This window comes from Nicotiana tabacum, chromosome 20, assembly GCF_000715075.1.
Source record: "Nicotiana tabacum cultivar K326 chromosome 20, ASM71507v2, whole genome shotgun sequence".
NCBI lineage: Eukaryota > Viridiplantae > Streptophyta > Magnoliopsida > Solanales > Solanaceae > Nicotiana > Nicotiana tabacum.
Genome location: NC_134099.1, coordinates 127356833 through 127376883, shown reverse-complemented (window position 1 = coordinate 127376883; position 20051 = coordinate 127356833). Strand labels below are relative to the sequence as shown.

General features: G+C 35.2%; 3 protein-coding genes across 6 annotated transcripts; 1 reads left to right on the top strand and 2 right to left on the bottom strand.

Annotated features, from left to right (window-relative positions):
• The first annotated feature begins 9098 nt into the window (after positions 1-9098).
• On the top strand, positions 9099-11217 carry LOC107806121 (UPF0496 protein At1g20180-like). Its single transcript, XM_016630232.2, has 2 exons — positions 9099-9256; positions 9852-11217. The coding sequence occupies exons 1-2, from the start codon at positions 9220-9222 to the stop codon at positions 10943-10945; spliced, it is 1131 nt and encodes a 376-aa protein (XP_016485718.2). The 5' UTR covers positions 9099-9219; the 3' UTR covers positions 10946-11217.
• Positions 11218-14613: 3396 nt separating this feature from the next.
• LOC107806120 (uncharacterized) lies at positions 14614-17518 on the bottom strand. Of its 4 annotated transcripts, none has more exons than XM_016630230.2 (4): positions 17131-17518; positions 16569-16736; positions 15932-16101; positions 14614-15476 (listed from the first exon to the last, which is right to left on the bottom strand). In XM_016630230.2, the coding sequence occupies exons 3-4, from the start codon at positions 16077-16079 to the stop codon at positions 14725-14727; spliced, it is 900 nt and encodes a 299-aa protein (XP_016485716.2). In that variant the 5' UTR covers positions 16080-16101; positions 16569-16736; positions 17131-17518; the 3' UTR covers positions 14614-14724. The 4 variants fall into 4 exon arrangements, with proteins under 4 accessions (XP_016485716.2, XP_016485717.2, XP_075097428.1 ...); XM_016630231.2 differs by having other exon boundaries at positions 16569-16720; XM_075241327.1 differs by having other exon boundaries at positions 16569-17518.
• Positions 17519-17652: 134 nt separating this feature from the next.
• Positions 17653-19538, bottom strand: LOC107806122 (protein BYPASS1-LIKE-like). Its single transcript, XM_016630233.2, has one exon. It carries the CDS (start codon positions 19141-19143, stop codon positions 17989-17991), a length of 1155 nt encoding a protein of 384 aa, XP_016485719.1. The 5' UTR covers positions 19144-19538; the 3' UTR covers positions 17653-17988.
• Between the last annotated feature and the right edge of the window lie 513 nt (positions 19539-20051).

Sequence of the window (20051 nt, the reverse complement as noted above, 5' to 3'; positions counted from 1 at the left end):
TTTGTCCCATGGACAAAACTTATAAATTGGTAATTGTACTAATTGATAAGGATATATTAGACATTTCAAATGAATTGGAGGATGGGGATACCCTAGATTTTTATGTCACACATGTTGCCCCTTTTAATGGTTATTGACATAAATGCTACTGGGCCAGGGGTTGGTAGGACAAATAGTGAGGATGATAAAGTCACTATAAACTTAGAAAAGCAAGTCGGAGAACCTGTTGAAGAGGGGAAAACAGAGGAAGATGATGAAGGTGAGCTTGATGAGGAGAATAACTCAGATTTTGATAATTCATCTGAGTCTAAGAATGATGGAGTTGATGTAGATGTTCATAATTATAATCAATATGGTTCTGATATACATGAAGAGTTTAGGAAGTGCAGGGAAGTGTTGAGGAAGCATAGGAGGAAAATGAGTGAAAGGCTTAAAGATAAGGGTGACATAAATCTAGGAGATGCTGGTATAGAAAGTGGGTTTGATGAGTTGAGGGCTGAGAACAATGAAAATAGGTATAAAGGGTTAGTTGGGGCGGAAGAACCATATTTTGGCTCTTCTGATGCTAAAAGTTTTGCTTCAGATGAGGAAAATGAGCATGATGAACAACACAAGAGAAAAATTGATACAAAGAAAAGAAAAAAGAGGTTGATATTTGATCCAACTGTCAAGAAAGTAACATGGGAGTTGGGCCTTATTATTTAAAGTGTTATTGAGGTTAGATGGGTTGTATCCAGATATGTTGTCTAGAAAGGAGTTCAAATTGAAAAGATCATTGATGAATCTAGCAGGGTGAGTGTAAGATGCAATGGTGGTTGTCCATGGAATATGTTTACTAGCAAAGATGGCAGATCCAACAATTTCAAAGTGAAGAGGTTTTGTCCTGTCCATAAGTGTTATAGGACCAACAAGAACAAGCTTTGCAACTCTAGATATCTAGCAAAGTATTACAGGGATAAAATTATTTTCCAGCCAAATATAAGGGTTTGGGAGTTGAAAAGGCTAATTAAGCAAGAACTAGACATGTATGTTGGTAGGTACATTGTCCATAGAGCTAGGGCAAAGTTTTTGAATGAATTAATTGGAGATGTTCAGAAAGAGTTTCAAAGATTGTATGACTATAGAGATGTCATTTTACAGACTAATCTTCGCACAATTTGTATTGTAAAGGCAGTAGATAATAGAGATGGAAAATATGTGATCCATTCCTTTTATGTGTGTTTCTATGCTATGAAGAAGTGCTGGATGGAAGGATGTAGAAGAATTATTATTCTAGATGGTTGTTTCTAAAATGGCAAAGGGCCAAATATATTCCTATACTATGAGAAAAGGTTTAAATATATCATTTGTTATACTTTGAGTCTAAATATACTCATGCCATAATACTATTGATTCAAATATACCCTTCTTCTGTTAAGTTTGTCCAATGTGGACATCCAATACTACGTGTCACTGATATTTGATGAGGTGCATGCCACATGGCATGCTACCTCAGCGAAAATTTGAAATACAATATTTTTTATAGTAGCGGTAATGGTGGCAATAGTGGTGGAGGGGAAGAAAATTTTAGTGGTATAAAAAAAATAGAAAGATGGGTTAAAATGGGTTAGGGGCATTGAGGTGGCAAGTCATGTGGCATCCACCTCATCAAATGTTTGTGCCACATAGGATTAGATGTCTACTTTGGACAAACTTAACGGAAAAATGGTATATTTGAACTAATAGTATAATGATAGGGTTATTTTTGGATTCAAAGTATAATGAGGGGTACATTTAAACCTTTTTTGATAGTACATGGGTATATTTGGTCCTTTTCCATTAAAAAGGAATGTGCAAGGGACAACTGCTTCTAGTTGTGTCCAAAAGATGGCAATAATCAGATCTTTCCAATTACTTGGGCTATTATAGAGGTTGAGAACACTTTCACTTGGGTTGTTTTTTATCAAGTGTTTGATTTATGACTTGATGTGTAGGAAGGTAGAGATCTCACCATTATGTCTGACATGCAGAAGGTAATATCTATTGTGTTTGATTTTTTTTGTTATACAACTAATGCATTTTATGACTAATGTAACTAATGCACTTTCTAACTTTTGCTTGACATGCAGGGCATACTTAAGACAGTAAATGATTTGTTGCCTGAAAGTGAACATAAGTAGTGTGCTAGGCATATTTTAGCAAACTGGTCAAAGAATTGGAGAGGGTTGGAAAGAAGAAAATACTTCTGGAGGTGTGCAAGATCATCATGTGTTGCTGAATTGAATATCCAAATAGATAAGATGAACAAGCTTGGTAATGGGATTTGTGAGAGTTTGCTCACTTATAATAAGGAAATCTGGGTAAGAGCATACTTCAACTGTGACATTAAATATGATGTAATTGACAACAATATGTGTGAAACCTTTAATACATGGATACTATCTGAGAGATACAAGACAATTATCATAATGTTGGAAGAAATAAGAGTGAAGATGATGGAAAGGGTAGGGAAGTTGAGGGAATTTGCAAACACATGGATATCTGATATATCTCCCATTGTTATGGAAGTGTTTCAAGAAAACATGTCTCATTCCATGAAGTGTACTATCAGGTGGTGTTGCAAAATTTAAACTTCTGTACGTATTGCACAATTTCAACTTATGCACTTTGTTGTGATTATTATTAATTAAGTCCTTTTCTTGGAAGTCTGGTGATGATATTCAAAGAGTGGTTACAACTGGCCAAAAGAGGTATTTTGCTGATATTTAAGAGTGTGCTTACAAACCAACCAAAGGAGTCAAGTGGAATGGCAAACCAAATATTACAACAAGGCAACTCCAAAGAGCTGTTGCATCCCATTCCAACCTCAGTCAATCAAGCTCATCCTCTCAGCCAATTAAGACTAATTAGCATGTTTAGTTCTTTATGTGGTGCTAAGTTTGCTTTGAAGTGTAGTGTAATCTTTTAACAATAGAACTGCAACCAAAATGTTAAGGTTGCTATATGCAGCTATTATATGTTATGTTTAATGTTGCTGAAGACAAAGATCTAGTTTTTAAATGGAAGCAGTTTGTGATTATCTTAATGGCATTTATATAGCTTTTATATGTTATGGTAGTCTTTATTGAACGGCATGCGGATATAGCTTGATGACTTCTGCTTTTATATTGCAAATAGAAGTTGCAGCTGAAGCACAAGTTATGAATGCTGAAAACAGAAGTTGCAGCTATGTCATCAAGCACAAGTTAATGAATGCTACTGTAATACTTAGGGATACTAAGCTGGGAGCCATTCTGGGTGATCATTTCATAAATGCTACTATAATACTTAGCAAATGAACATGCAACCATTACCAACACCATCAACAAAAGCTATGGCAGAATAAACTTCTTTCATTAACACAAAGTATTACACTTCAATAAACAATAAAAGGATTACACTTGCAACAAAGGTGAAAACAACCTAACTACTAAGATAGATGGTTCATAGACCATTTTACAAGATTTTACATTATGTAACAGTCTTTGGTGCCAAACATAATCACCTTGAATACAATTACGATTAACACCTAAATTATCGATCGCCTCCAATTTCTTTGATTTCTACTTGCCTTCACGAATGCATCCAATGCCTTTTTATTTTTAAGCAGCCTCAAAATTATACCTTTTAAGTGCTCCAGAGTAGGAGGATCAATATAAAACATTTACACCATGTACCACGATCTTTTTGGAAATAAGAAGATTTCAGTGTTAAAAACTCAAAAAAATTAATTAAACCAGATTTTTAATACTAATCTTACCTCATAGAATCTACACCTACATAAAAACGACGATCGAGATTATTGATGCTCCATGAAATTACAAGCACGACTTCTTCACCACAGTGACAAATATGCTTAAAATTATGCATTAGACAACAACCCTAGATTTTCAATTTTAGGCGAAAACTCAAAGAAAGGGTTCAAAATTCATTATACACTCTAATTTAAAGATGAATTATACAAGATAAACAAGATTGAGGAAGAAGAAGAAGAAAAAGAAAAAGCTTTGAAGCTAATGGTTAAGAAGAGAAAAATCGAGGGCTACAATAGCTGAGAAGACAAATGGGTTGAGTATTAAAGACCCATTTTAATTTAAGGGCCAAAAGAGTCGTTAAGATCAATTCTGGACAGCTGATAATTGTCAAAAATATTTAATAAAGACTTCCATGCGCTTTTGTGTTGCCGTTTTACACGTACAAAGGTCTGGTCAAGTTTGGGGGGTCTTAGATATACTTGGAAAAGGTTGGATGTGTAAAGCTTTACCCATATTTATTGGGTGTGTAACTAGGATTTAACTAAAAGGTTGATGGATCAACTATGTATTTTGCCTATTTTAAAAGAGAAATTTTCATTGTGACGACCCAAAGGGTCATCATTTGCTTTCAATTGATTTTTGTGTCTCTGAGGCCTTGAAAACCTCATTAGAATCGCCTTGATTTACGTGCGCACTCCGGACGCGTAGCCAGAAAGTTTAAATATGAAACTCTGTGAAAAATGCTAAGTTTTGATGTTAAAATGAATAAATTTGACTTCGGTCAACATTTTGGGTAAACGGACCCAGATCCGTGATTCGACAGTCCTGGAGGGTCCGTAGGAAAATATGGGACTTAGGCGTATGCCCGGAATCGAATTCCGAGGTCTCAAGTCCGAGAAATAAATTTTTAAGTGAAATTGTTTTTAGAAATTGTTTAAGGAAATTTGAAATGAAAACTGATTAGAAAGCAATGGTATCGGCCCCGTATTTTAGTTCCGGCACCCGGTACAAGTCTTATATATGACTTGAGTCATTCATGTGAAATTTGGTTGAAAACGGACGTCGTTTGACGCGATCCGGACCTTAATTGAGAAATTTGATGTTTAAAAGAGTTTTGAGAAATATCATTGATCTCGAGGTTTAATTCGATGCTCGTGATGTTATTTTGGCAATTTGATTACATGAATATGTTCGTAGGATGTTTTTGAGGCTGTGTGTATATTTGTGTTGGAGTTTCAATGGCTCGGGTGAGTTTCGAGTAGGTTCCGGGATGCCTTAGGCTTAGAAAGTCAGGTGTTGCAGGTTCAGGAAGCTGCAGTCTCTGAACCCTCAAGTGCGACCCGCGGTGAAGGTTGTGCGGCCACAGTCGGCCTTGTGCGGTCCGTACAGGGTGCTGAACTGCAGGTCTTCAGGTATGCTAGTACGGCCTCGGTCCATTTGATGCGGTCCGTACAGGGGGTTTGAGAGGGGTATAAATAAATGGAAATTTCAATTATTTTTCACTTTTCAAAACCCCAAAAACATAAAAGGCGATTTTTCAAATTCTTTTCCAAAACGTTGGTAAGTGATTTCTAACTCATTTTCTTCACTCCCTAACATCTTACATGATTTCAACTTCAAATCAAAGATTTTCATGGGCTAAATTGGGTGTTTTGGGTAGAACCTAGGTTTTTCTAAAATTGGGGATTTGGACCTCAATTTGAGGTCCGATTTCAAAACAAGTTATATATTTGAATTCGTGGGAGAATGGGTAATCGGGTTTTGGTCCGAACCTCGGGTTTCGACCACGTGGGCCCGGGGTGATTTTTGACATTTGGGTAAAACCTTGGAAAACTCATTTTTCATGCATTGGGGTTGATTCATTTAGCACTTATTGATGTAATTAAGTAACTTGTGATTAGATTCGAGCGGATTGGTAGTGGAATCGAGGAGTAAAGCTATAATTGAGACTTGAGTGATGTTCAAGGCATCGAGGTAAGTGTTTGGTCTAACCCTAGCTTGAGGGATTAGGAGTTGAGTCATATTTGCTACTTGCTTCTTGTTGAGTACGACGTATAGGCATGGTGACGAGTATATATACGTTGGTGTCAAGCATGACCGTGAGTCTTAAATTGAAAGTTGTTGTGTTCTTAAATGACACTTGAGTGCTTTACTTAATGATCTTCTATGATTGAACATTTTTAATAATTGAGCTGAGTACAAGCTAAGTTGAGATTGGTAATAGATGATTCTCCCTTGCCGGGATGACTATTTCAATATTGTTATTTCCTTGTCGGAAAAATTATTACATTGTTGTGTTCCCTTGCCGGAAAGTTATTATATTGATTATTTTTCCTTGTCGGGATTCCTTGAAATTTCAAAATATTATGAAATGGGAGTGGGTGGTACACTTACCACAAGATATTATGAAATGGGAGCGCGTGGTACGCCTACCACAAGATATTATGAAATGGGAGCGGGCGGTACGCCTATCACAAGATATTATGAAATGGGAGCGGGTGGTATGCCTACCACAAGATATTATGAAATGGGAGCGGGTGGTACGCCTACCACAAGATAATGAAATGGGAGCGGGTGGTACGCCTACCACAAGATATTATGAAATGGGAGCGGGTGGTACGCCTACCACAAGATATTATGAAATGGGAGCGGGTGGTACACCTACCACAAGATATGATGAAATGGGAGCGGGTGGTACGCCTACCACAAGATATGAGAAATGGGATCGGGTTGCACGTCTGCAACAAGATGGAAACTGAAAGTGAAAGTTGTCTTTACTTTTCTTTATCTGTGTTAGAAGTTATATTGTTAGTTTCCTTGTTATTTCTTGTTATTTTGTTTTGTCAGCTACCCCCGAAGCATGTTTCCCTTTCCCAACTTTAATTGTTTATTACATGTTACTTTTCCGCCATATGTTATATAACTGCACAGGTTTATCTGGAGTCTGGTCCTAGCCTCGTCACTACTTCGCCGGGGTTAGGTCAGGCACTTACCAGCACATGGGGTCGGTTGTGCTGATACTACACTCTGTATTGTGTGCAGATCCCGGAGCAGCTTTCGGACAGTAGTTGGAGGGTTTCCTTCAGTCCACTCGGAGACCCAAGGTACACCTGCATGCGTCCGTAGGCCCTGGCGTCTCCCTCTATCTCTATTTCCTGTTTCATTTTTCATACTTTTGAAACGGTGTGCTATTTTATTTTTCTTCAGACCTTGTATGTAGTAACTCTTAGACAGTCTGTGATACTGTGATACCAGATTTTGGGGTAGTTAAAGTTTAAAAGTTGTAATAGACGTAGTTTTAAGTTTTATATCTGTTGACTTCTGCTTATTTACTTAAATTTCCATTGTTATCATGTTATCGCCTCGTGTTTGTTAAAATGAAACAATATGAAAGTGTAGTAGGTAGTTAAGGTTTGGCTTGCCTAGCTCCCATTAGTAGGCGCCATCACGACTCCCGGGGGTGGAAAATCCGGGTCATGACATTCATAAAGCACTATCTTTTAGTAGTAATTAGTCATCTATAGATACTATTTGCTATATTACGGATTATAGATACCTTTTATGTGGTTATAAGATGTATTTGATATATTTAAGCTATTGTATTCATGAATACAGTAGCAAAAATAGGTGTGAATCAGGGAAGTCCAACTAATCAGTTGTTGTATTCGAGTGTATTCGACTGTATTCATGGAGTGAAACATGGGGTTACAGCTGGACAGATTATTGTATTCGACTGTATTCACGGCGTGAAATAGGGGATTACACTATTTTTAAAACGGAAAGTGAATCAATTAACATAATAGACTCCTAATATAACTCAAAAAACTCAATTATAACACATAAATTTTGTATTTTCAGTTATAAAAAAGATTCTCAACCGAAAAATACACCAAAAATATAGCAATCTTCAGAGAAATTATATAATACATCTGAATACATAAATTATATTAATTAAAAAAACATATGAATACATTCATGGCATATAGTGAGACAATGAATACAATGAAATACATAGAATACAACAGGATACATTGAAATACAATGAAAAAAAGACAGTGAATACAATGAAATACATGGAATACAACGAAATACATTGAATTACAATGGAAAAAAAAAGATAATGAATAAAATTAAATACATGAAAATACAACATGATACGTTGAAAATATATTGTCTTTGTTTAAGAACCCATTATTTAGTTCAAGAACAAACCCTAATTTCCGATGAATCTGCCGTCGAGCAAAAATCCTGAATCTACCGCTCCCACGCATTCTGTACATTGCTTTTGACACATCGGTACCATTGTAGCTTTTGTAAAATTTCCATAGCGAAACAAATTTGAGCCTGGGAATCACCGTTCCTTCGCGTGCTCTTTGCATTCAATCCATTCGTATATCCGTTGCAGCCATGATTGAGGTATGACTGCGTAGTCGAACCAGAAAAGAAATCTCTGCTATAACCACTAGGGAAACGAACAGAGGCAACAATCGTGGTTTTGTGGGAGAAGAGAGTAAAGTGTATGCAAAAAGAGAGAGAGAGAATGTGATTTGTAAAATTTACCGTGATTATGTGAGAGAAAATCTGGAAAAGGAGAGAGAAAAATATTAATTAGCATATATGGTGCCTTAAGTGTAGGATATAACTATAATAAGATATTTTGCTATAAAAGGTAAAAGGTAGCTATATAATATAATTTTTTTAAATGGTACTTATTTAAAATAAATAGGGTACTAAGCTTTTCTATAGGGTGTAATATTTCCATTTTAAAACCATATGGTCCTAGGACCAAAGCGAAAAAATAATTAGTTGGCTGGACAATTACATCCAAGTTGCTTAATTGTTTTAGTTTTGTTATATACCATGATTCAAGTACCAAAGGCTTTTTCTCATTTCAAAGAAGGATTGACGCGCATAACATTAGTATTATCCAAGTAGCAAACTTGCTTCTCATTGGTATTCTCATTAAATGTGCAAAGCTTACACTTTTGTACATAAATCATGCAAAGAAAGCAAAAAAGGCATATAACCGTGAAAATAAAGTTGAGAAAGATAAGGTACACCTGATACATCATTAGATATTCGTCATGGTACAAAGACAATAAATTAAAGCCTGTTTCAAGAAGCCACCCTTACCCCATATTAGCCTAAAACATAGCAAATATATGGCACAAGTTTCTCTCTTTCTCTCTCTTCTTGCCTATCAAATGAATGAATCTATAGAGTTTATCATCTTAAAGGGATAACGTAAGATACAATCCTTAAACTGCCATTCTTTATAAGTGGCTTTAAAAGGTTTGCTACTCAGACAGACAACCTAGGATTTAAGAAACACATTGTTGGGTCACTATCTCTTACTATTTCTAATTTCCATGCATGGAAGCAAACTCGTAGAGTTCTAAAGATTATATAACCATCTACGTTTTAACTTCTTGAAGAGTTAAAAGATATGGGTACAGCAGAAAAACCTAGTAAAACCATCAAAGGTAAGTTAATCATATTACTACTATTCTTTTTTCTTTATACGTGAAGTTACTTTTTTTTTAATTTCCATTTATTAGAGGAATTTTCATGAGCTTATTGAAATAGTTTAAAACCTCTTTCACTCTCCAAATAATATATAGTATCAGATGAAATAGAACAGAGAAAATAATAGCTTCCATCTAATTTTTCTTCATCTCTCTCAAAGGACTATGATCAATGATCACATATATATACACACACACACACACCCTACAACTAGGGGCTGAGCTAGGCGGTCACAAAGGAATTTAATAAAATTTCCTTTGTCGGAAATTATATTTGCGCAGATGGCGCAAACACAAATTCATTCTCTTATGTGTAAATTGTTGCATCCTTTTAACACGAAAAAAATCTGTGCAAATGAATTTTAAAACTGCTCATCCACATGTTCAAGTCCCGCGAATGTCATTCATGTCTTTATTTTTATCCCTTTGTTTGAATTTCTGACTCCGTATTTTCTACAACATGCAACTGGTTCACTGCCATTTGTTCAGTAATTTTTTCTTGTTGATTAAATATTTTTCTTTAATAAATTAAATCTGCTTGCTTAATTTCCAGATGGGACGAACATGAAGAGAGAGGCGCGAAGAAGTCTCAATGTCAATGAAGAATACTTAGGCGCATTAAGGACAAAATCCTATGTTGATTTCTTCCTGAAAGCTCAGCTACTTGTAAATAATAATCAGCCATCATCTCCCTCTCAATATACATTCTCAGAAATCCTACTTGAGCCAGGTCAAGAAACCATAACATCAATTCTTGAATCAACTAATATTTTTCCAGGGAAATATAATCTCAAATCCCTTCTCTCCAATTACTTCAATATCAGTGCACAAGCCTCAAAATTCTGTAGCCACCTTCTCAAATCCATCAACCAAGTCCAATCTGACTATACTTTTGTTGAACAAGTCTTCGAATCCATCGATGATTGCTCCAGTTCCACAGATCAACACTTTGGTTACCTTGTATTAGAGCTTCGATCTTTTATTATCCACAACAACCCATTTTCTGACCTCAAGAAACAGGATTTCACACGAATCAACGATGAATATTCGTCGATACTTCAACATTTGAAATCAAAGAGGAAAAAAGTGGCTAGAAAGATAAAATTGATCAAAGGTGTAAATAAGGCTTCAGGGGTATGTGTAACAGCAGCCTGTGGACTAGTTGCTGTTGCAGCTATGGTCCTAGCAGCACACACAGTAGCTGCAATAATTATGGGACCAGCAATTTTAAGCTTACCTTTAAATCCAATCAAGAAAAAGATCACGAATCTTCGATTCTTGAAATGTGGATTTCTCAGGAAAATTGGAGCACAACTTGATGTAGCAGCAAAGGGTACATATATTTTAAACAGGGATTTTGATACAATGAGTAGACTCGTGGATCGATTACATGATGAGATTGAACATAACAAGGCAATGATACAGTTGTGTTTGGATAGAAGGGAAGATAGTATTTCATTGCAAGTGTTGAAGGAGTTGAAGAAGAGTAATGTTGGATTCAGGAAACAAGTAGAAGAGCTTGAAGAACATGTTTATTTGTGTCTTTTAACTATTAATAGAGCTAGAGCTTTGGTGATTAAGGAAATTGCTATATCTTGTGGGAGCAAAATTAATGGTGATAGCCAAGATAACAAGACTTATGTATAGTATATTCTTTGATTTGTTATGGGAAGCCTCTATGAATATATGTATGGACATGGGCGGAGTTAGAAATCCGACTACAGGTTTTGGCTAAACCCAGTAACTTTTGTTTAAACATTATTTATATTAAGTAATTCATTAAATATAGATATATATTAAGTTTAGAACCTAGTTATTAGTACTTGAACTTGTTGTTCTAGAATCCCAAACACATAAAGTCAAAATTTTGGCTCCGCCTTTGTGTATATGAATTACAATTGAGATTACTTGGTGTTCTTAGATTGTAATACATTTGAGCTTGAGTGTGGTTAATCTAATGTAGAGTGTAATTTCAAGAATTTCACTAAATTTTAATTTTATTACATGAAAAGTCATTAATTTATTTTTTGTAACAAAAACATCACTCAATTTTACCTAAGTATCAGGAAAAGTCAATAATTTTTTTTTTTTTTGGCAACAAAATATTCACTCAACTTTGCATAAGTATCACAAAAAAGTTACTAAACAGTTTTTTTTGTAACCAATGAGTCATTTAATTTTACCTAAATACCATATAAAATGTCTCTTTTATTTTTTCCTATTGACTTTATGTGATACATAGGGCATCTCCAACCCTTGCATCAATTTTTTACGCCAAAATGGTGCAAATTAACTCCAACCCATTACACTATTTTTTTACACCAAAAAAGAATATTCCTTTTATATTCTTCCCTCCTTCTATATTATATTATTTTCTTTCAGATTTGCAAAATATTATGTTATTTATTAACAACATATCATATTTAAGATTTGCACTTTTCATTTTTTTGATGGTTATATATATACAATTATAACTTATAATAAAATTAACTTATAATTTTATATAAAAATAAAATATACGAAAATTAATTAATAAAAATTATACACCAAAATTAAAATATAAAATTAATATTATAAAGATATTACATAAAAAGTATAAGTAATTACAAAATTTATAATATGTTAAATTAAAAGTGTTATATAATAAAAGATAATAATAAAATATTGATGAATAGTAATTGTGTTGATGAATAGTGTTACACCAAATTTTGTATAACACTATTCACACACCAAAATGGTGTAAGAAATGGTGTTGGGTTGAAGCACTAAAACACCAAATATTATACCAAAATAGCATTTTGCGTCAAAAATAGCGTTAGGTTGGAGATGGTCTTAGGCAAATTGAGTGACTTATTTATTATAAAAATAATTTGGTGACTTTTATGATTACTCTAATAAAGCTAAGTGGTCTTTTCGTTAGAAAAAAAATTGCTAACTTTAGAGCAATAAAATGAATCTTGAATGACCATACCCCAATTTTCGTCCTGTTGCCTTTTCTTAGTCAAACTAAACAAGGATATAAAATAGTTTATTATTTCAAAAACAAAAGCTTTTATAAGGTTCACTAGCAAAGCCCATGTTTAGGAAATCAGTAAATCCGAATCCAAAACAAACTAGGAATACAACTGATTACCTGCAAAAGAATCACATATAAAGTGAATAATTTCCTAACTGAACTAGGACGTATAACAGGCCATCTCTATATATAGTTCATTGCCTCCCTCGAATTTATTTGGTTGTTTACTTTTCTACCGTTCATATTCTTTTCAAGAATTAACTCAAAGAACAAAATAAGTAATTTTTGTAAAAATAGCACGGTATAGTTAATTTTCGGACTGGTCATTCAAAATAGTCAGCGTTTACGAAGTCAATGAAAAATAGCCACTATTTTGCTGCAACAGAGACCGGTCCAGCATAATATACTGGAGTTCGGTGCACCTGTGTATGAACTCCAGCATATTATGCTGGACCGGTATACTTTGCTGACTCCAGTATAATATACTGGAGACTGGAGCACCGGTGCTCCAAACTCCAGTATATTATACTGGACAATTATACTTGCTGGAACTCCAGTATATTATGCTGGAGTTCTAGTGTACTTATGCTGGAACTCCATCATATTATGCTGGAATTCAAGCATACTTATGCTGGAACTCCAGTATAATATACTGGCGTATTTTTCGTGTTTTGAACAGTGTTTTCGCTCAGTTTTATCTTTACAATGAAAAGTGACTAAATTTCGATTACTTTTGAAACTGAGCTATTTTTGAACGATCAGTTGTAAATCTGGCTATTTTTTAATTTCTCCCCTGCTTTTGTTAGATCAAAGAAACCATGAGTAATCCCCATACTCATCGCTCTTACGCACAACTAGCCCATCATAATTTCCTACATCATATATTCTTCTTCTCCCAATTATAATGGTAATCTTCAACGTTCGAGACAAGTCCATCCGCGTAATATTCGAATTATAAGGTGCCCCTATGATCATTCTCCTAGAGTACGACGACATTACGCATCAGTTCATCATCCCCTAGGTTATGAATCGCACGTACGTTTCAAGAAATTATGTTGTGCATATTCGATGATGATGAATTCATGGCTCAACAAAACCTGCATCAAGAGTTCAGAGCTTTTCCGCACAACTATCAACAACCAATGGCGTCTACCGTTGGTGTTCACAGTGAATATACCAATGGAATTAACTTGACTGATCGTGAGTCAGTTGATATGGTCTTACGAGCAGATTTTTACAATCTGCGCGGCGGCCGATACTCTCAAGACAGGAGCTATCAACCCACGGCGTCTACTGGTGTTCACAATGAGTGTGCGAATGGAATAAGCATAACTAACCTGAGCGATCTTGATTCAATGAATAGGGTCTTAAGGCCAAGGCCAGATTTAGTAGACAATGTTCATGGCAGACGATATTCGCAAGCCACGAGCTATCAACCCCTGGCGTCTACTGGTGTTCACAGTGAGCATACGAAAGGAATTATCATAGTAACTAATTTGAGTGGAGAATAAGATGCCATAATTGATTCTCATGATCTTTAAATATTGCACAAGACAACTATGCAAGGGTTTAAATGGAAACCACTCTCTAATAATTAATGTGTTGTTCCTACATAGGATGTGGTAGGCAAGCAAACTAATATATATATATATATTATATATATATCTGTAGAAACTTATTGCTTTCATTCATGTTTAATAAAAATCAACTCAAGCGGCATGTTTTGTCCATCCTCATCAGATTGATATATTATATTGCTCGAATGTTTATTCCTTGATAATTTTATGGAGGTATGTAACCGAAAAAAGCTAAGGCAAGCAAAGTGAATGATGCAGTAATCATGTCACTGGATTGGGGATTTGTTGAAAGAATCACCTACAAGTTTGGAGATGGTAACAAGATGTAGCCTTCAGCATGAAAACTCTTAAAGAATTCCGATTGAAGGAAAAATATCGTTGCTTTTTGGATATACATACCAGAATACCACCTTAGTGCTGGTTTATATCAATAAAACCTTCTACTTACTGTTCAAAAAAAAAGCTTCATTTTGTGCTAATATTATGAAGGAGTCTCTTCTCAGAAGGCGCAGGGAAAGTATGCCAGCTATTCATTAAAATGTCAGACATTTGTGTGAAGTTTGGAATTGCTAGGCTTGCTTCCTTCCTAATTGTCTATGGCTAGACTTCACATATGGATGTAAAGCTTGATACTACAGGCAAAATTAGTAACTTCAGACGCGAAAATGTATGAAGTTGTTCTCAAAGTAGGTAAACTTACAAAAATTTATAAACTTCGGATATAACCTAAATGGGGATCCAAAAAAAGTTTTGAAAGTAAAATGTGTATATACAATGTTCTTTTTTCTTTAAAATCAGGTAATTGTATTATACAATCTTCTTTGTCCTAAGTCCTAACCTTTTCTTTTTTCAGGATTTCTCATGAAATGAATCGCAAAGACAACAAGAGATAATATTACAGCTGAGCCTGCAATTACAGGTACAAACATCTTGCTCCTTCTCTGAGGCAGCTTCTCCTCATCCTCTTCTCCAGTTTTCTCTTCTTCTTGAATTCCATTTGCTTTTTCACAAACTTTGTCGTCTTTAAGCTGATCTTTCAAACTCCTTGATTCAACTTTATCATCACCTATTTGATCACTATGAGTTTCCCTTGTTTCTTCAACCATATCATCGATCTTCTGGCTCTTCTGTTCTACTTTTGGCATTTCGTTTTCCATTCGAGGAACTTCATCTTTAGCACCATGTTTTTTGACATCTTCCTTAACTGATGGAAAACCTGGAAATTGCATCTCTCTTTCTTGACTCACTTGTTCTGCCAAAGCCTTTTCCTCCAATGGTTTTTGTGGCATTTCTTTAACAAACTCTGGCTGCTTCACTTCCTGAATTCCAATTCCAAGGATTCCCTTCACTCTCTTTGGCATTGTAATAGTCAGAACGGATTCTTCCTCATTAAAATTAGTCATAATTTGATCCAAGATCACCCCATTTGGAATCTTGAAAGCCTTTGTAAATTTTCTAATTTCTACATCTTTTTTTAGCACTGTCCACCCCACCATTACAGTCTCTTGGACCGGCTTCTCACATGTTATCACCATCATACTCCTTTCCTCATTAATATCAATCTTTATGTTTCCTCGTTTATAACCTACACATAGTTTTTCCACAATCAAATAAAATAACCAATGCCTCCCATAAATAATATTAAGGCAAGAAACACTGAAGACATATTTATCTGACTGTATATGGTATTACAGAAGTCATGTTCCATGTAAAACGTTCTCTGTTTTCATGGTGTTTGGTTGGAGTAGAAAATATTTTCCGGAAAAAATATATACTAAAGACAGGTAATAATATTAGCAAATTGGATCGTGTTTTTAAGAAATTTTTTAGTACTAAAGATAAATAATAATGTAAGTATTAGATGGAGCAAGTAATAGGAAGGTTAAAAAATAAGGTTGTTGTAAAGAAAATGACTTCCGGTCATAAAGCGAGGAAGTCATTTTCTCCCTTATGATAGTAATCAAACACTAGGACATAACTTTCTCATAGAATATATTTCCAGAAAGTAACTTCCGTCATTCCAAACACACTAGAGCTAACCTTTCAAACGAGCTGTGAGGATGAACATAGTGTTTGTTTCTGCAGACTGGAAAAGAAAGCCAGCTCGATCTTTCTCAAATTGAAGGAATTCAGTGGAGGTGAAATCATCTGCAACTCTTGTTACATTGGATCCCAATTCCCAATCCATTTTTGGTGATTGTTGGAGAAAACTTGATTGATCAAGTAAAAATAACGATTTAAAGTCAAATACTAATAAAAAGCATGAGAGAAAAGCACATATGCTTTGCTTCATAACCAATTATACTTTCATGATGAGTTCAAGGTGGACGAAAGTTTGCTTACAAAGTTTTGTACAAGTTCGCCTTTAAACTGAGGATTTTTTCTTTGATTCCAAAGACATGAATACATCGTTAAATGTTGAAAATATTGGATTCTGATTTAAAATGACCAATAGTTTACCGGATTTATGCACCGACAATGTAAAGCATATTTACCCTATCACCTGTTGTTTATTCATTATAATGAAAACAAAAGGACACCTTTAATAAACCACACCAGCATGAGATCGAAATGTTGCTCAAGACAAAAATGTAAGAAAACCTTGTCTAACAAAATCCTATCAAATAAATGAGCAAGAAAAAGGAAAGTAAGAACATGATGGCAAATTGGTCATTACCTGAAGATGCCTTTCTTTGACTAGAATTGCTGCCGTTCCTACCATTAAGAAAACTTTTGATTCGGTCAACAAGAAAGCCACAGGTTTGACCAAGATCTTGAGACCATAACCACCTTTCAACTCACATGCTGAGAATTGTTTAATAAGTATTCCTGAAAGATCAGAAAACTTCAAGAAGAAAACAGCAACTTCTTCAGATAATCATTGGTCAAAAAACTTTTAATAAGTCATTAACAAAGTTCTGTTATTGACCCGAGAGACGGTCGATGACAAAGCTAGCACTCATGTCAGAAATAATAATAAGAATTCCAGAGATCAAGACCTTGGATATCAAAGGGTAATTTCTGAGTTAGGAGAAAATGAGAACTAAAAAAAGAAAGTGTAATCCCATGCAATAGGAGAAAACAGTTGTGACCAGTAAGCTGTGGAATGCAAAGAAAACAGACTTGCGGAATGAAAGATCAGAAACTATATGAAAATTAAGACAGCCCGGTGCACTAAGCTCCCGCTATGGGGTCCGGAGAAGGGCAAGACCACAAGAATCTATTGTACGCAGACTTACTCTGCATTTCCACAAGAAGCGGTTTCCACTGCTCGAACCGGTGACCTCCGGGTCACATGGCAGCAACTTTACCGGTTACGCCAAAGCTCCCTTGCGAGAAACCATGTGAAAACTATTTGGAGAAAACACCCAAAATACAACAGTTAACCATCACAATAAGGGAAACAAGAGAAGTTCTAATATAGCTTGGCACCATCATAAAATACTTAAAAGAAAAATGCCAAACGAGAAGAGAGATGAAGCAAAAATAAGAGATTCCTTATATGGATGGTTATTCATAGAATCATAGACAGCTAAACATCTTTTAAACACATTACGATGTGGATGGATAGTAACTTGGAAACTAATTTCCTTCTTGCTGATTAATTTCCTTTATTAGAAAGATAGAATGCAAGAGCTTCAATAAATGCAGAATTTAGTGATATGTATGTATATATATATATATATATATATATATATATATATATATATATATATATATCACCTTTTATTCAGCCAATGTAAACAAAATAAGAAACTCAGTTACAGAGCTAAAAGAAAACTGAGTAACTTTAATACTATCCCAATGAACACTACAACATGGACCCAAGATCCAACTATTTTGTATTCTTTACATAATACATAGTGATAAATACATAAATTTACCTCTTTAAACTATTTTAGGACACTGCACCATTTCATCCTCCCTCTTCTTCTCCTCTTAAAAAGGGCAAACAAAAATAAAAGAAAAGAAACAAGGGGAAAATTGAGAGCATAATCTGCTCTTCCAACAATGGTTGCACACACGCACACACTCGACTACTACAACTCTAAATGGAACCTTGATTCAATTTTTTGCCTATGTAACTCATGAATCCTTCATCCAATAGAGCCGAGGCCCTCAGTCCTGCTTCGAACAATCCTATGAAACACTTGTCTTACCTGGCGCTCCAAAGGGTCCAATCTGTCTTTTAGGCCATAGTAGACTTGCCCAAGCTCTTGAACTCTTTGCTTCACTTCCCCTTCCTTTTCCTCTGAAAGGGGGAAGTGAATGGTATCAGTCAGTTCATTCATGTGGCGCGCACATTTCTCGATTTGATGAATCTCTTTCAACAATCCAGTAGCATTTCTACGCTCCCTCTTCCTCGACACCTCCAATATCCTCTCGTGGAGGGAGAGAAGTGGAGCACCCCAAATGAATTGCCTGGTGACATGAAAATGCGTCTGAAGGCCACGGTCTTGGCAAGGAATTGCAGCGACCAGCGCCCACATAACAAAGTAAAGCACATAGCTCATTGTAAAAACAGCTACAGCTAATCCATTGGTGGCAATAATTTCATTACTTTTGGGAGCAACTAAGTTTTGACCAATTGCTTGAAGCTGCTTAGCAGCAGACCAATTCCGGGATACACTCCACGACAATGATCGAAATTGGCCCAATGAATTATGATCCTTCTGAGCATTGTTTCGTCCAAACGACCTGTTTCTATGAGCAAAACTTGAATTAGACTCTTTTTCATCAAGCATGCCAATCGCCAAATCAATCAAGGCTTTCGTGGAACGTCGAATTTGGCCTTCCCCAATACTCCTCTGATTGTCCAACGCATAATAAACAATCTCCAGCTGCTTCTTCCACTGCCTAATCAGCTCAATCCCATCTCGTATCGCATTACACACATCCAATGCTTTCAAACTCCTTTCGAAATATTCTGTTATGTAACGGTCCATAGGGGATTTATTCAAGCACCCTTTATTCTTAAACACAATGGACCTGAACTGTTCTTGGCAAGAAAGGAACACATCCAAAAGTTTCCTAATCCAGGGAATCGAAAGAAGCTGATCAGAGTCAGCAGATGCCAAATCATTGAAACAATCAGCTACTTGCTTTTGAAAAGCTTCAAGCTCAAGCTCTTGGCTTGTTCCCTCATGAGCAGATTCCATGGAATGTACTTGATCACGATTGCGTATGCTCAAAATGGACCGTCCAAATGTTGTAAAAGATGCAGATGCCCCCTGATAATCTGTAGCTGGCATTTCTTGATTTTACATGAAACAATCAAATAGCAAGATTTTCCCAGCTGAAACCCCAAATTTACATACACAATTGGAACAATCTTAGACAAAGATCCAAACTTTCAAATGAAAATCCGTGAAAAACCCACAAAAACCTAAATATGATCAAAGAATTGATTCAAAATTCAAGTACCCCCAAAATAAGCTTTACCTTATACCTCTAAATTCTGAAGCCTCTCAAATCTTATGTTTCACTAAAATGAGAGGAAAAAGTAACGAGAGTTGAGAGGAATTCAGTAGACAAGGAAAGAGAAAAACATAAAGGGGATTTGAAAGACAAAGGTAAGGATGTTTTTTTGGAACCCTAAAAAAGGGGCTTATATTGTGGTCGATTTGGACCGCGTAATATTGGTCTGTTGGGAAAAAGAAAAAAAGAGAGAGAGAGAGAGAAAGGGTAGAGAGAGAAATTGGGCACTCTTGATTCTTGAAAAAGTAATCACTCTTATGGCAGACTTTTACAAAACTATAATTGAAATTAAAATATGGTGAATTAAGCTTTAAACAAGCTGTTCTACTCCCTTAGTTATATCGGTTGATTTTTTAAAATAATACTTAGCCCAAATTCAATATTTAACTTGTAGGAGTCGTTTGAATTGTGGGATAAGAGATGCAAAAAATTTAAGTTGAATTTTAATTTCGGGATTAATTATATCACCATTGTAATATAATTTTTATACCTCCTTCTATGCGGGATAACAATTTCGAAATTACTAATCTTGAGATTAAATATCGATCATAGATTCCCAAATTTATTTTGAAAAATCTGATTTGGGTGAAATTTGGTTTGAAGATAAAAGGAATTTTTACCTTCTATAACAAAGGTTAACACCTTATTTATTTTAAATAAATATTATTTAAAAAAATTATAT